General features: G+C 39.0%; 1 protein-coding gene across 3 annotated transcripts in view; it reads left to right on the plus strand.

Annotated features, from left to right (window-relative positions):
* The window catches only part of Ids (iduronate 2-sulfatase), a 252,787-nt gene extending 240,639 nt beyond the window's left edge, over window positions 1-12,148 (plus strand). For all 3 annotated transcript variants that reach the window (XM_087902964.1, XM_087902960.1, XM_087902961.1), the window contains one exon: window positions 11,988-12,148. In XM_087902964.1, coding sequence (XP_087759090.1) covers window positions 11,988-12,133 — 146 coding nt within the window. In that variant the 3' untranslated portion in view covers window positions 12,134-12,148. The remainder of the gene's footprint in view (window positions 1-11,987) is intronic.
* The last annotated feature ends 5,163 nt before the right edge of the window (window positions 12,149-17,311 follow it).

Consider the following 17,311-nt stretch of genomic DNA (forward strand, 5'->3'; position numbering starts at 1 on the left):
TGGCAAGAATGCATTGAGTAATGGTTGGTAGTACAGCCAGGCATCTGTAGGTAATATATACTGAGGCAGATGAATGTATAGATTAGCATCCTGGGGTTAATTTCACTCTGCAGATAATTAACATGTTCTTATTTTGGAAATAAATACTTCTGCAGTTAAAATAAATGTATTTAATTAGTAGAGACAGTTAGTTCTGAAGTGAGAAGTGGATGCACTAATGGAATAAATGGTTGCATAAACATTTTATATTCCTAACAGTTAAATACACTGCCTTTAAGCCGTTTGTAGGGAGTTAGATCTGAGGTTGTGAGAAATCATTGACAGGAGGCTGCACAGCATGACGCGAGTTGCAGGCCAGGTTTATACAATTTGTCTGATTTTCTATATTTTTGATCACTGACAGTTCTGGCCTGGCTCAAGAGTTGGCTTTGCCATATGATCAATGTCATATCACTGTCATCGTTACTGACCTCTCTTCCCAACTGTCTGTTAGGTATTTCCGCGTGGCTTGTTGTTGAAAATTACAGTTTTACTGCTCAAGTTAGGACTCTGATTCCCTGTCTTCCAATATTCTGCAGTCACTTAAACACCAGTCTGTGGATCTGTTCATCTTTCTGCACCAGCTGAGTCACCTTTTGATTTTGGCTTCCTTCCATTCCTACACATATTCTCCGTCTCTCTATCCTTGACACCCGGCTCTACTCTACACCCTATAGTTCTGTTATGTTCCTGTTAAGTCTGTCCTTTAAATTTGTTCTGAATTGCTTACTTTCCCCCATGTCAATTGCCATATAGTTTAAATCTCTTCTTTGTCATCTTGCCCTTGACTATTTTGACCATGTAGTCTGCTATACATACTGAGACAGGTTCAGGTGTGATCACATCACCCCTTATCAACCTCTTTGATGAACTAAAGATGTAGTTCAAATTGACATTAGGATATAGGCTTAGTATTTAAAAATTTCATTCAAAGAATTCCACAGTCTGGTCACCATGTTTTCATTCATGTGTTTTTGTTTCATGACTTTCACATATCTTCACATACACAGACAAGCTCTTGACTGTAGTCTGAGGAAATATTTAAGCATTTCAATGTCAATGCCTTTATTCAGGCTATTGCTTTGTCGTGCAGTGATGTGATCCCTGTGTCTATAACCTTGCCTTACAGCAGAGGTTGTGGGTGTATATGGCCATGGAACTTGAGAAAGAATTACTCTTACTATCCTTTGTCCCAGTCAATCAATACTCACCTTCTATGGTGAACAGTAGTGGGGATGGGTGGGGTGAAGGAATTTATTTTCTCTGGGTGAAGCACTGCTAGGAACTTGTATTGAAGATTTAAATTCTCTTCCTTTCTACATCTTCCCAGATGCCAGTGTTCCTAATGGTAACCCAGAGGAAATATGCTGTAGTTGTGTCTACCTTTGAGTTTCTTTGGAGTTTAAGTTTTTCTGAAAATCCCACTTTTTTTTACTGGTACTTAAGGAAAATCAGGTAGATCTGCCTGTTCATATCTCAGAAGAGTAATAGCAATTTCTTTGGTTTTACCAGGAATAACCCTTACGTTCTGTCCCCTCTTTCTTTGAGAGATAGTACTCTGAGCCTCCTAGATGGGGCTCCTGCTGCCGATTTATCTGTGTCATTTGCACACAAAGAAACTGCACATATGAAAGTGAGTATTAACCCTCACCCCCACGCAGGCTATTGCCAGCTTTGGTGTATACTACAGAAAAATTCCAAGAGGTATTATCAAGCATCTAGATTTCAACAGTGCAACTAAGCAAGCAGAAGACAAAAGTCACTGAGAACTATCATGGTCAGAGGCTTAGCCCATGGTAGAGTTTATTAAGAAACAAATCCAACACAGAAGTTCTTGGATTTGTGGAATTATTATATCATATAAATAGTTATTATTACATACCACTTAGTAATATAAGAAGACAGGATAAAATTATGAATAAGCATGACTTTCCCTGATCCTTATATTCTTGTATAAATCAGTCAATTGCCAAGTCCTCACAGCTTGAGTTCATGAATAACTCTGAAGTCCACACCACATCCCTGATTATCCATCCCATGGACCATGGACATCCCTTTATCTTGGTCTCTCTCCAGCTTCATTTATTCACTCATTCATTCATTTATGCCAACAAACATTTCTTATGTAGTTCATTTTTTTTATGGTTGAAACTTTGTTTTTATTAAATTATAAAAGTTTCCATTTCAGCCCCTCCTCCCAACACCCTCCCACTCCCCCCACTCCCTCTCCTACTCCCTCTCCATCCCCTAGAGCAGTCAGGGTTTCCTGCCCTGTGGGAAGTTCAAGTTCATCCCCCCTCCCTCCAGGTCCAGGGAAGGTGAGAGTCCAAACAGACTGTAGCACCAAAATCCAGTATATGCAGAGGAAGCAAGTCCCAGTGTCATTGTCATACTGCGAGGGATGCGAGCACCCACTGATACAAGGGGACTGATATAATGAGAGTTCACCAAGGCCTGTTGGACTGGGACTGAACGAGGACGTGATCCAACCAGATTCTCTGAATGTGGCTGGCCTGGAGCCTTTTTGAAAAGCCATGTAGTTCATTTTTTGAAACTTAGAATCTCATCAGGAAGACAGATGTCAACCTCATTTAATGAACATTTTGGACATAACCCCCAAACTTCTTTTCAGGATATACCTTGAGGACTCTAAAGAGAGAAAAGTCAGAGTTGTCTTTTCTTTCAGGATCAGTGCTATCCAAGAAAGGCTCAGGCAGAATCAGCTGAGTTGACAGATGAGAAGATACACTTCAAGCGCTCAGGAAACAGGAAAGGCAATGTGGTACTTGGGCAGGACATATATTAGGGTAATTCAGAGAACAGTCAGTGTTTCCAAGTGTCTGAAAGATAAAGCACATGGTAGCTTTGACTGTCGTCATGAAATGGACTGAGCTAGGCTGCCATTTGAGCTGGAGGAATTTTGAAAGAGACAGTTTAACAATGAAAACAAAGTGCACAAAATACAATATGAGCTCAGCTTTGTAAAACAATGATCAACTACCTTAAACATAATTGCAAGGAGATGCATTCATGCATATATAAATGAAGCTGAATATGATTATTTGAGTATGTAGGAAAGTTTGGAAAGATGCAATATAGTTGCTGATATGTTATATGATAGATGCAGAAGGAGGAGGGAACATAGTAACCAAAGATTGTGTCAGTTCTTGGGGACTGAGGGAGGGACTATTAAACTTAATGTAATGTGGAGTTACACAATAAATTTAAGACCAGTTAAAGCTACAAAGAATGATCCTATCTCAATGAAACAAACAAACATACAAAACCTAATTGAGGCAGAAACATTGTAAGAGACAGAGGGGATGGATGACACCAAGAAAATAGTATCTTCTAGACACAACAAGGCAACACATGTATGGAATTAGAGATGACTGCAGCAGGCACAGGGCCTGCACAGGCCAAGACACATGAGGTCCCTGAATCGAGAGGGGGAAGTGGACACAAGCTCCCATCATTAACGAAAACTATTTCTAATTGACTAACTTTTGCAAATGAAAAATCAGTTTTCTCCAGTGTAGTATCATTGGGTATATAAACCACATTTATGGCAGGTACCATGGTTAAAACAAAACAAACTCAATGATAATTTTGTAGATTTCCTATCTAATATTGTTTTATTTGTGCATTCTTTTTTTGTGTTTTGCTTTGTGTTTTTATGGGGGTTTGTGTGTGTTTATGTGTGTGTGTTTTCCTGTGCTTTTTCTTTTCTTTTAAGATTATTTTATTTATGTTTGCCTGTTTGTTTACCAAAAAGAGAAAGAAGTTGTGGAGTTGAATGGATAAAGATGTGGGGAGGATCTAGGAGAAGACGAGGGAGGGGAAAACATAATCAGAATACGTTGTATGGACTGGGTGATGGTGGTGCATGTCTTCAATCCCAGCACCCAGAAGGTAGAAACAGGCGGATCTCGTGAGTTCAAGACCAGCCTGGTCTACAAAGTGAGTTCCAGGACAACCATGGCAGTTTCACAGAGAAACCCTGTTTTGGAAAAAATGAATATATTGTATTAAAAGATATATTTTCAATAAAAACAAAATAGAAGAGCAGCAGGAGGAGGGTATCAAGGGGAAAATAAGCAGCAACTGAATAAGACTATGAACTTATGAATGAATGAAAGTGTGAGAATAGATTGTAATCCTGGAAAACCTGCAAGATTAGAATTCCTCCTGAAACTTCCATTTTGAGTGTTCAGACAGGCCTCCTTCACAGGAGCCTGATGCTGGAAGAAAGAAAATCCCTGCATCCATGTTGCCCAGCTTCTGTGAGCAATGCAGAAATTGACAGAATTTCTGTCTTCCCAGGTTTGCCTAAACTATAATTTCGTGTGTCTATTTCTGTATATAATATGTCATTTTATTTAAATGTGGGTGAACATTTGTACAGAGAACCATGTTTTGTGGTGAAGAGCTCTAGTAACAGCAGCAGGGATTGTTACGAATCTGATTTCCTGCCCCTAGATGATTTGGTTAAGACTAGCTAGTGATGAGGTGTGGTAAAAATAGTCTGCTATGAGTGTGATGCTTCTCAGAGTTGAGGGTTAATTTAAGATATAAGAGAGAGCTATAAATATGCACAAGCTACTAGGCCAAGCAGTGTTGTAATTAATAGTTTCTGAGTAGTTATTTTGGGTCTGGGTGGCCAGGAAACGAACGAGCAGCCTCTGACAACAACTCAGTTCCTGCCAAGTGACAGTTCACTGTAGTACTGTTCATCGAAGCCTTTGATGATAACTGTATTGGTACTGTGTCTATTGTGCAGCCCTATGCAGTGAGACAGTGAGAGGAAGGACCTAATCAAGGTCAAACAGCTCACAAGCAGCAAGATAAGATTGAATTCTGGCATCGTACTAAGTCTTCTTTTGATTGGCTTAACTCACATACAAATGGTACCTCAAATTCTTTCCTTCCCTCCTTCTTTTCAGTTCAATTTCATATTTACAATGATAAAGAAATAAACACTGAAAAAATTCATAGTAGATGTTGGAGGAAAACTCTTGAAAGATTTATTGTCTTCTCCAATTTCTTTTGGGTCTTGGACCTGAAATGAAGCTATGACTTTTTTCTAAAGAGAAATTCTTCACAGGGCCTGCATACATAAAGTTTTGGGATGTTTCTCAACATCTGCTGAGGTCTTGAAGCCACTTCTTGTGCCCTGCCTTAGAGAATGTCACTCGATGGGGAAAGGAGAGCCTCCCGCCTTTAGAGGCTTCCAGCCCTCCCTTACTGTGTTTTTCCACCCACTTCTAACTTCTAGCAAATTGTATTTCAGAGTAGACACTTTAAAGAGCCAGTGTACTTCAGGATGCCCTTCTTTGGATATAGAAACTCAGGCACAGAGAAGGGTAGTCATTTATCTTGGTGCCACAAGTGAGTGTCTATGTAAGCAGAGGGTGATGACAACTACTTCCTTTAGATCCTTGCTTCGTGATCTATAGTTTTAACTGCATGAACCTATTATAACATGGCTTCTAGTGTAGCTCTGCCTATTTATGAGCCTTGTACATACATTAGTAAATATCTCCAAACCTCCTTCCTAAACTACCTGGAGAGTGATTCATAAGGTACCTATAAAGAATGGCTTCTTGCTCCTGTACCTGTGATATGTGGCTGGCTTATAGAAGAGATTTCTTCTTACTATTTCTCCACCATTTCTCAATTGGAAGATAGTGAATGGTCACCAACAGAGGGAACACATCCTCTTCTAAGATGGAGGGGGACTTTGAAATATACATCTAGTTTTTACCTGGCAAGGGAGATAAATATATTTCCGGAGCCCATAGTTAGTGAGACGTTGGACAAAGTACGCAAAGGACTCAAGACTCTCCTTTTCAGGGTCAGATCCCACCTGCCAAACCAGCAGCCCCATGTCCCATCCAACTGGTAATGCTGATGGCAAGATTTGATGGCACTAGAGACACCAACTCAACCTTTATTGATTGAGTCAGTGTGAGAACTTAAGGTATTCAAATCATGGACCATAGGCTTCAGAATGATGATGTCTGTAGTTCCTTTTTACTCAGGATCTCAATGCTTCCATTTGGGTATTTCTCTCCGGTCTTGACTGCTTAAATCATGAAGGTTTGCTTTCAGAATCACCAAAGAGACTGCATATCCTCTTACCTTTTATAATAAATAGTGTGTTATCTGGAAATGTTATGTGCATTTCCTTCCATATATTATACTTAAAATCATTTCTCAATTACCTACTATATTAAATGCAATATAATCAGATATGCACATAGTTGTTATACTATATTGCCTATTGTTTAGGCACCTTCATTAGAGTCAGTAGAGAATAAACAAACACAGGTTGTACCATGTATCCTGACCTCATGTTTGGTGAACAATTTTCAGGGATAGGTGTTGCCATCTTCATAGCCCCTATGTGTATGTATGGCATGATGAAAAGACTTGTGGGGTAATTATGGCAGAGGTGGCTCCATCTTTGCCTGGGCTAGCCTATTGTGAACATGCAGCCACTGGGAGTTAAGGGGTTGCAGTTTGCTCATTCATAATAAAGCCAGTGCCTCAGCTCCCAACCTACACTAGCACTGTGGGCCACCCACACAGTTCTCTGCTGGAAGCTGACTGTGTCACCTTAGTGAGGCTGGTAGAGCAGTCTTCCTGGCCCTCCCCCTTTCAGTGAATGTTAGTGAAAGCTCTCAGGGAACCTAAGCTCGAGGTAAGAAGAGGTCATTCTAAAATAACCTGAGTGAATTCTTTGAAGATCTCACTGTCATGACAGATAAAGGGAACTTGGGGCTATAATATGCTTAGATTTTTAAAAAGCATCTGACAATGTTCAGTATCAGGGATGAGTTAAGGAAGTAGAGGGTAATGGGAGAGGCTGTCAGATGGTCAGATGGTGTGAAAGTTGAAGTAAAACCAGCACTTGGTTGGCTCCTTTTAAATTATTTAGAAGGCTCTTTTCCATGAAATGCCTCTTGCTACACCCAGTTTTCCTTGAGCTGTAATCCCCCAATGAATCTCTTCATCCAGGCTTCTCCCTGGGTGCTGTTTTTCGTTGTTGATCTTTACTGATGTTATTTAGTACAATAGCTCTTGCAGGGATGTTACGTGATACCAAGCTCTGGTGTCCAATAAGCATATTATTTCCTAGTGCCTTCCAAGCATGTAATTGGTATAAGTCAGCAGATGCTCTCTGAGGCACAGCTCCTTGAAAGTTAAAATAGAATGGGGCTCCTTCACCGAAAAGACCCTCATGTGACTTCATTCTTTCCTAGTCTGTGAGAAATGATCCTTTACCCAAATGAATGCAGGAGAGCAGGGTTAGAATTGTGGTACCCTCAATTGCTAGCTGGGAGCCTGAGACAAAGCCTCTCTGGCTGGCTTTCCTCATCTGCAGAATGATCATGTCTGTAATTGCTCTATACTCTGGCTCTCTGTGCTCTTGCTCTGGTGTTGCTCTCTGGGCCTACCTACTTAAAGCCCCAGAAAGGATAAGCATGCAGATTCCCGGGCCCTCCCAAGAAGTTAGAATTAGAATTTCACTGGGTGGGGATTAGAAATCTGTCTAACAAGCTGCACAGGTGATTCTCCTTCTTCTTCTCCTTCTCTTTCTCCTTCTCCTTCTTCTTTCCACTTGTGTTCATAATGTGGAGGTTTCCAGCCTTTTGGGCATTGAAATTCAGTTAACAAGAGCAGACAGGCAGACCTTTCCATGAACCATACAGGCAGGAGAACTGTAAATGAGTTCTGAGGTTTTCTTAAGGACTCTTCAGAGTCACTTCTTTTCTTTTATTCCTTGAACAGTGTCTAGCTCTGAGAAGGTACAGAAAGGTTTTTGTGCTTGAGTAGCTCTACCAATCCCTCGCAATAATCATCAGTCTAAAAGTGTTAGACAGTGATTTTAAATGGTACAGGCTGCCCACTTCCCCACACCTCCACCTTCCCTAGCAATGTGGGGTTTTGGCTTGTATACTTTCTCCCTATGGTAGGTAGGATAAGTTGGAGTTGTCTAAAAACAATTTTGATTGTTAAACTGGTAGGAAAACGTTGTTCAAGAAGCATCTGAGTATGAAAAATGAAAAACCGTATTTAAAAGCCAAGTGGTAGTGGCGGATCTCTGTGAGTTTGAGGCCAGCCTGGTCTACAGGAGCTAGTTCCAGGACAGGTTCCAAACCTACAGAGAAACGCTGTCTTGAAAAGTGATCAAACAAACAAACAAACAAACACCGCTCTTTGTGGTATTTCTTGGGCTTTCGGCTATTGCATATGAGTATTTTTAGAAGCAGAAACGGCCAGGGAACACTTTGCAGAGTTTCCTCTCTATCCCTCCCATCTTGCCTGGAAGGGATTCATAAATACAGCTCCCATTAGCTCAATGGGCTCCTATGAGAATGTGTTGCTGATAGTCATTATCATAACAATATATGTATGACAATTGGCATTTATTGGACAGGTTTATTAGGTACCAGGCACTGTTTGGAGCATGTTCACAAATATAGATCACAAATTAAGATCTTCTGTCACACCACTATGGTGGAAGTAGAGTTGTTCATTGGTATCCAGCTGGGGTTGGGATGAAACACTTCTCAGGTACCAAAATCTGCAAATACTCAAATCTCATATATAAAATGTTGCGATATTTACATAGAACCTATGTAGACACCACCCTCTATCTTCTCTAGAGCACTTGCTATACTTAATAAAATCTATGTGCTTCATTAATATTGACAGTATCACATTGTTTAGGCAATTGAAAAAATATGTATATGTTCTGTGTAGAGAGCATGTTTTCTAGTTTTTTTATTTGCAATTAATCTGTGAATCCAGGGATCAAATCTCATTCATGATTAGATATGAACATACATATGATCACTTTTTCATAGCAAAAATATATACATACACAAAATGTAAACACTCATGGAAATGTAAAACTTCACATTTCATACCATAGTCATGTATATCAGCTCACCCAAAAAGTTATAGGAAAGCATATACATACAAATTATGCATTAATGTACATATTTCTGTCATAACAGCATGCACATATATACAGATTTCTACACAGAACATGTCTTATTAATATGTTGATTTATGTACACACATAAACACACATACACATGTATATAATTATTTACCTCTATAGATACAAGCACACACCATACATGTGTGGACTATCACTCATATATTTTCAAACACACATACACATATGTACTACACCAACTATATATATGTATATAATTTGTATATTATGTTCAATATACATACTACATACATATATGTGTAGCCCTTTACTGAAATTCTCAAACATATATATATATACATATACACATATACATATACATACATATGTTCTCTTATAGCCATACTTTTCAACAAACACACACATTTCACACTGTTTTAACCATACACTCACACAATTAAATTGAACATCCCACAATACTCATCACAGAAATTTATATGTATTTCCATTAATCAAAGTTAACATACAAATGCATATAAATATTTCATCTATATATCCAAACACATATACTTTCACGGACTCATTTTGCTCTAGCACAAACACCTAATAATATATATATACACACCTCTCATTCATTGAAATATGACATTTCATGCACTCAAATACACATACAGAGAGAAGAACATAGTCTTCTTTATCTTGTACTCATACATGTACTGTATATACATCACTTATTCATATATACACAGCTGCTTTAACATAGATACATACATATATATAATTCTATCAATATAAACAATACACATATCATCCATACATTTATATATCCATAAGCATATTATTTCATGGTATGCACATATGTGCACATGTGAGTACACATTCATATGCATCACCACAGCCAGCCAACTATTTCTCACAAACATGCACACACACATCCCTTCATACATATATTTTACCTATACATTCTTTATCACTCATATACACATACATACTGTCATTTACAAAGTAAATACAACATACACTCACAGATTCTTTTTTCTCAGATATATTAGTACTTACACGCAGCATCTCTTATCTACAATCATACACAAACAGACATACATTTTGTACTCATTTGTGTTTTTAGTATGTGTAAGGAATTTTCTCATGCACTACAAAAGTCACTCTTGTCCTTTTGGATGTTTATGGATTCCAAGATGAGGAGCACAGCGTTGTGCAGGTAGTGAAAAACTGGGAATTCCATGCCTTCCTTTTTTATCCTTAGAAAGCAGAAATACTATTTTTTACATGCAACCTGCTGTTGGGGATGGAGCCATATAACACATCATTGACAATTCAGGATAGATCTTGTAGACTGTTTTCTCTCCTTTTCACCCTTCTACTTCCACTTAGAAGTTGCTTCTTCCTTGTGTTCAAGTTTCCCCTTCCATGCTTCAGGATACTAGAAGAGAGAGAAGTTACTTGCCATGTTCTTACATTTCTACTTTTAATTACAGCTAACTGGGAACCAGAGTAGAACATTTTAGCAATTTAATCGTAGTGTAAAATGGTGTATTTTCAGTTCATTAACTAAAACAGAAATCAAGTGGTTTATCAAAGGTTCACTTACACATTTGCATATGACTGGGATTCATGAAGGCAGATTTGTAAAAGCTATAAAGCCCCACAGTTGTCTCCGGGGATGATTGGCTCTATCATTTTGACTGCAGCATTAGAAAATGCCATTTGGTTATTAAGTATGAAGAATGTGCTTCATGCATTCATCTTTGATATAGATTAGCTGGACCCCCAAAGCTACCTGTATCACATGTCTCTCGAGTTAAAAAGAAACATGTAGAAGCTTCAGCTGGGCACTCCATTACTCCATACTCCATACCAAACTCCATTACTTCATTACTCCATACCAAACTCACCTCCAAACTCAGTGACTTATCTCAGTTTGTATGTATTGTTCAGGGATATGGATACAGCTTATCTGAGGGCTTCTAGATCAATGTTTTCAAAAGGTTGTAATCATGACAGCAGCTGGAGTTGTAGCCATCTCAAAGCCTGACTGACAGGGACCATGTGAAATGGGTGTTAGAAAGTTACCAAAGCCTGTGTGGGTGGAACTATTAAAGGGCATTGCTATTAAGAGATTATATTGGGAGCTCTCTTGAATGCCAATTTGTATATTCTTTGCTATAACCTTCAAGAAGGCCCAGGAAGGAAAAGCATCTTCAAAGGTAGAGGAGAAATATGGGTTCCTCACTCCCTCTTCAGATCTTTCTTCCTTTTTTCTTTTCTTCTCTCCAGAACTTCTCTTTATACTCCAAAAGGCCATTGATTTATCTATAAGGAATGAATTATTTCAATCTCAGAAAGCTTCTGCAGTGAAGAGTGCATGTCTTAGATACTTTTGTATTGTTCTGAAGGGGCACTATGACCAAGGTATCTTATAGAAGAAGAAAGAGTTTAGTGGGGGTTTTCAGTTTCAGAGCTTAAATTCACCATGATCACAGCAGGGTGTACAGCAGCAGGCGGGCAGGTAAGCCTGGTACTGAATCAGTAAGTGATATATTAAATCCTTATCTGCAAGTACGAGGCAGGGGGCAGTGAGCACAAACTGAGAATGTTTTGAGATTTTTTTTTAAATCTCAAAGCCCACACCCAGTGATGCACCTCTTTCTGCAAGGTCACATCTCCTAATCCTTTGTAAACAACTCCAACAACTGAGTGCATTCAAATATATGAACCTCTGGGAGCCATTTTCACCCAACCACCACATATCTATAGAAAACAAGAGAAGAACATCCTGGCTTATTATGAAGATGGGGGGGGGAGCGAGGAAGGATGAATATGGGATCAGGGAAGAATATATTTCAACTAAGGGAGTCATTTTAGGGTTTACAGGAGACTTGATTATATATGGGATCCCAGGTCCAAGGACAGAGGAGAGGGTGCCTGAATCGGCCGTGGCCCATAACCATACTGATGTATATTTTGCTTATCACCATAGATCCTTCATCTGGCGAAGCACGGCGATACAGTCGGAGACCCACATTGGAGCACCGGACTGAGCCCCCCGAGGTCCAAATGAGGAGCAGAAGGAGGAAGAACATGAAAAATGAAATCAGGACTGCGAGGGATGCTATCACCCACTGATACAAGGGAACGGATCTAATGAGAGTTTACCAAGGTCAGTTGGACTGGGACTGAACGAGGAGGTGATCTAACCAGATTCTCGGAATTTGGCCGGATTCTCTGACTGTGGCTGGCCCGAAGTCTTTCTGAAAAGCCATAGACTATGATACTGGGAGCTGTTTCCTCTGCATATACTGGATTTTGGGGATCCAGTCTGTTTGGACACTCACCTTCCTGGACCTGGAGGGAGGGGGAAGGAACTGGAACTTCCCACAGGGCAGGAAACCCTGACTGCCCTAAGGGACGAAGAGGGAGGAGGAGAGGGAGTTGGGGGAGTGGGAGGGTGTTGGGAAGAGGGGCAGAAATGGAAACTTTTATAATTTAATAAAATTTACAAAAAAAAAAACAAAAATGAAAATGATTTCAAGAGAGGACCAGAATGAAAGGGGAGCACTATCAAAGATGACTGGTAGCTTCTTTCTGTTTCAGAAGGAAGAGATTGGAGAACTCCTTACCTGAAAGAGTTAGTTTGGAATGGAGATGTAAAATTATGTTCTTGAAGGTTGTTTGCTGAATGTGATAGGATGTATTTCCCTTCTTGTGACTTTGAACCCTATTTGAATCTTCCTTGACTCTTTAAAACATTTTGGACTTGGATGTGTTTTCCTTTCACAGAAATATCACAGGCTGAAATAAGCTTCAGTGTGGTCTGACTTTTTTCTCCTTGCAGAGGATTCAGCTTTCACAGTTTGTTTTGAGAATCAGAAGTTAGCTATTGATCCATTCCTGTGGTTTAACCTATTATGCCATAGATTGGATGTTACTAAGAATGTTTCACCATTCATTTATAGCCGACATTTTTATGGAACACCTACCAAGTGCTAAGCCATTTATGGAGGAAACAGGGGACAAAGAAATACCCCTTCTCTCCTAAGAATGTATGACAATGGAAAAAGAAGTTGAGACATGAGTTCAAATAGCAAGAACATAACCATACTGTGACTTGTACCAAAGGGTTAGATAATGCAATGGAGTTTCTTGCAAAGGCAGAATGATTAAATGACTATCAGAAAAGAGAGCACACAGCATTTTCTAAAGGAAGCAGAGTTGAACTTGACTTAGGTATAGTTTCAGTAGTGAGATTTAAGGTCAATAGAGTCATATAAATAGGTAAGAGTGTGCCTGGGAATCTGGATCCCTACCATGGTTAAGGCCTAGAGTCCACACTCACCTGTTTTAATGTTTGTTGGTTGGGGAAATAGTTATTGTTATTCAGAAGATTTTGAAGAAGATCACAGTGACAAACTTGGAAAGCCACCAGAGGTTTTTGTTTTTGTTTTTTAATAGAATGACCTGTGTTTTGGCCAGAAAATATCTGGCAATTATCTGTTAAACTGTGGCAGAGTTATAGTTAAGGTCTGGGTGAGCTATATTGAGTAGGCATCTAGATGCAAGTAGTGACTGAAGAATGTGGAGCAAGGACCACATGGAGCTGTATAACCTCATTCTGCTTCTTTAAGACTCAGTGACAGGCTAACAGGCAAGAGTCAAGAGGAAAGGGAAGGTGGGACTGTTTACCTTTAAATCTTGTAAGAAATCATGCCAAACAATAATGATAGGCATGCAGATGCTTGAGTAGAAATAATCAGAGGGCCACGTAGTTAGCCAGCCTTATTAGGGCAGTGCTGAGTATGGCATTGACTGATTTAACAAGCAGAACATGGGATATCCACTGAAATTTTGATAAATGTAGAATTATTTCTCTGAGAATTAGAAGAAGTATAACTATGGAATGTACTTCCACTGATCTATTATTTGTTGTTCATCTACAATTCCAGTTTTCTCTTACATGCTTTGTTTGAAATAGTACAGTTTAACCACCCGGACTCTGCTTGGTGTTAGTCCAACTGCATTCAAATCCAATTTCCACTGCTTATTGGTTGTATGACCTTGGTAATGTGGTTCAGTGTCCTAGAAAGCTCATCTAGAAATTGGGGAGATTGCCTTCCTTCTTGACCACCTACCCAGCTGAAATGGCAGCATGCAGCAGTGCTTTGAAACCTACTGGGTGTCAGGAGACACTGTAATGATCCCTAAAGAAGATGAATATGTTGGCTTCATTAAGAAGCCTGCAAGTTGGTGTGGGATTTGGGGGCTCTAATTAATTCTAAATATCAAATAGTAATCTGCAGCTTTTCTCTTTCTTTCTTTTGGGAAACTGACAGGAGTGGGGCAGGCAGGCGTTGTCCATGTACCCCACCTCGGAGATTTCATCATGTCCTAAGGAGAAATATTCTCCAAACAGCTTGCTCTTAATTTCCCTGTAGCTGACATACTGCTGAAACCAGAGCCTCGGGTCCTCTGGGTACCTGTGTAATTGTCACATTGCTATTCCCCAAATCTATTTCTTCTCAGCAGCTGCTGAGTGCTGGCTGGGGGAGGAGTGGGGAAACTTAAGTTCTGAACACATCTCTCTAAAGGGGTAAGACCCTCTATGCAGGCAGAGCTGTCATATAACACATGGACAAGACAAGCACCAGAATTGATCACAGGCTGGCATTTGAATAGAATTCAAGGGAAAGGCCACATTTATCAGGAAACAAATAGAAGGGTGCCAGGTTCAGCACAAAAAGGTGTGCGTTTAATTGTGATTTCCCTCCAAAGCATGACAAGCAAGTCAAGGCAATTTGAATGACAGTGAGAAGACAAATTATTACAATTCAAATCCCTTTTGTTGCTTGAGATGTGCAGCAGCCAGTGGAAAACCAACCCTAAAGCAATGCCACAAAACTCACAGTAAATAGACAGATGCAAAGATCCTTTAAATCAAATGCTCTGAGTTCAAACCTGCCAAAATGTGTGTGTGTGTGTGTGTGTGTGTGTGTGTGTGTGTGTGTGTGTGTGATGTCTGTGTACATCTTTGTTTCCTGTGGTCCATTCACCAGGGAACTTTCTTTGCAGGACTGTTACTGCTCTGTTCTTTAGACTACCTTGCTCACTTGTGATGGCCGAAATTATGGCCCCTTCTCCTTTCACATGCAGAAGTCTTCACTTTCTGTATTTTTCTTATTGTGACTGTTTGGAGATGGTGTCTTTGTAAAAGTGAAATGAAGTCATATGGGCAGGTTTTAATCCAATCTTACTGGTACCCTTCTAAGAAGAGCTTTGCCTAAAAAAAATGCACAGAGGAAAAATATATGTGAATGTAGGGAGAACAGGCCATCTCAAATCCAAAGAGAAAAATCTCAGAAAAACCCATTTTAAGATTTCTAGTTTTGAGAATTGGGAGAAAATACTGTCTGTTGTCTGAGCCACCCAGTAGGTGAAACTTTGTTACAGCAGTCCAAGCCACTAAGACATTTCCCTAGGTGATATGGGCCATCTCTGCTGGCCTCTTTCTGGCAAAGTTCTTCTTATGTGCTATAATTTTATATGATTATTAAAGTTATTCACGTACCTTGTTAAATATATCTATTCTGTTTTCAGTGTAATACACACATATGCATATGTACATGTACATATTTACATATATGCTAACACTGAAGTCATTTCTAGTTTATAGTTATCTAAAGAGGAAATAGACAATAAAGAGAGATTAGAATCATCCAGTAAAATATATGTGTATTAATTATTTAGAATTGCAAGCTACACAAATAATGGAAAATATTGTCTATATAATCATAAAGATAAGATGTACTTTTGTAACATCTAGCACATGGTTCAAAACTATTAGTTTGGTTTTTGGACCATCTACACATAGGGAATATAGAGAACAAAAATGTTCACGACTGCTTTGCAATTACCTATGTGGAACTTCATGGATTCTTATCATAATACATCTGCAAGTAGAAAATTGCATCTTGACACATGTCGAACCTTTTAAAGGCAGAACACTCCTTTTAAAACACTAATTCTTAGGGCTAAAGAGCTTATATTGCACTCATGTCAAAAACCATCTAAACCTGTTGAAAAAGACAGAACGTTATCCTGGAATAATAGCTGTATTTAGAATTTTCCGGGGAAGGAGTTTAAATTTAAGACATCTATAGATGTATTTTGAAACCAAATGCAAGTTCCATGTGAATACTTAAAGGAAGTTAAGTCAGCTTTCAAAGATCTGTTGCTTGCTTTGGAAAGGTATTAAGGACCAACTTATGATAAAGCTTGTAATCTATGGTAGGTAATGGCACTCATTCAAATGCGTTATATCAGGAAACCTGACCTGGAGTATGTGCACTTCTCTAGATATGTATAAAGGCAAGATTTAGTGAAGGCAAAATAGTAAAAAAAATCTTCAACTTCAATTGGAGTAAAAAAAAAATAGCTGATGTAAGGTAAGGGAGTAGAGACAGGGAGTAAATTGTTTGGGATTTACTTGCTATTTAGTCTGGTTCCTCTCACCTGACTACCTCCTCTTAATTAAAAAATATTTTAATTTAAATATAATTACAGGAAATACTCATAGAAACTTACAAAATTGAAAATCAGAACAAACAAAAAACAATAAAGCAAACAAATCTTGAAACAAAGCAAAGTTAAACAAAAAGTCCTCAAAATATCATTCATTGGGAGTTCAGGGAGGGAGGAGTGATGAAAATATGTTGTATGAAAAAATTCTCAATAAAAATAATTATATAATTACATCATTTCTCTTCCTTTCTTCCTCTAACCCCTTCCATGCGTTCCTCACTCAAATTCATGGCCTCTCTTCTTTTTTTATTATTATTTTTTAATTTTACATAGCAACCACAGTTTACCCTCCCTTCTCTTTTCCTGTTCCTCCCCCTCCACCTCTTTTCTAGCTTAGTCTATTTGTGGGACCCCTAGCAATGGCCTCTATTCTTTAATTGCTATTATTACACATACACACATAAAACATAAATTTATAAATACAACTTGCTGAGTCCCTATAGTGTTGCTTGTAAGTATTGAATTTTCAGGCTGACCATTTAGTATTGAATTACCAATTAAGAGGCTCGGCCCTGGGGAGGACTAATTTTCCCAGCTCTCAGCATTTTTTAGTTGCTTATTTGTCTAAGGGTGGAGAATCCCCTTCCACATTAGCATGTCTATTGGTATTGCCTTTGTTCTGTTCACTTTTAGGCAGTCATATTGTTGAGGTGTAGATGAGGCTTCCCTGTCATTTTTAGAAAGCACAATCTCACAGCAACTTCCCTTGTCCTCTGTCTCTTACAATTC

Source organism: Myodes glareolus, chromosome X, assembly GCF_982192425.1.
Source record: "Myodes glareolus chromosome X, mMyoGla1.1, whole genome shotgun sequence".
NCBI lineage: Eukaryota > Metazoa > Chordata > Mammalia > Rodentia > Cricetidae > Myodes > Myodes glareolus.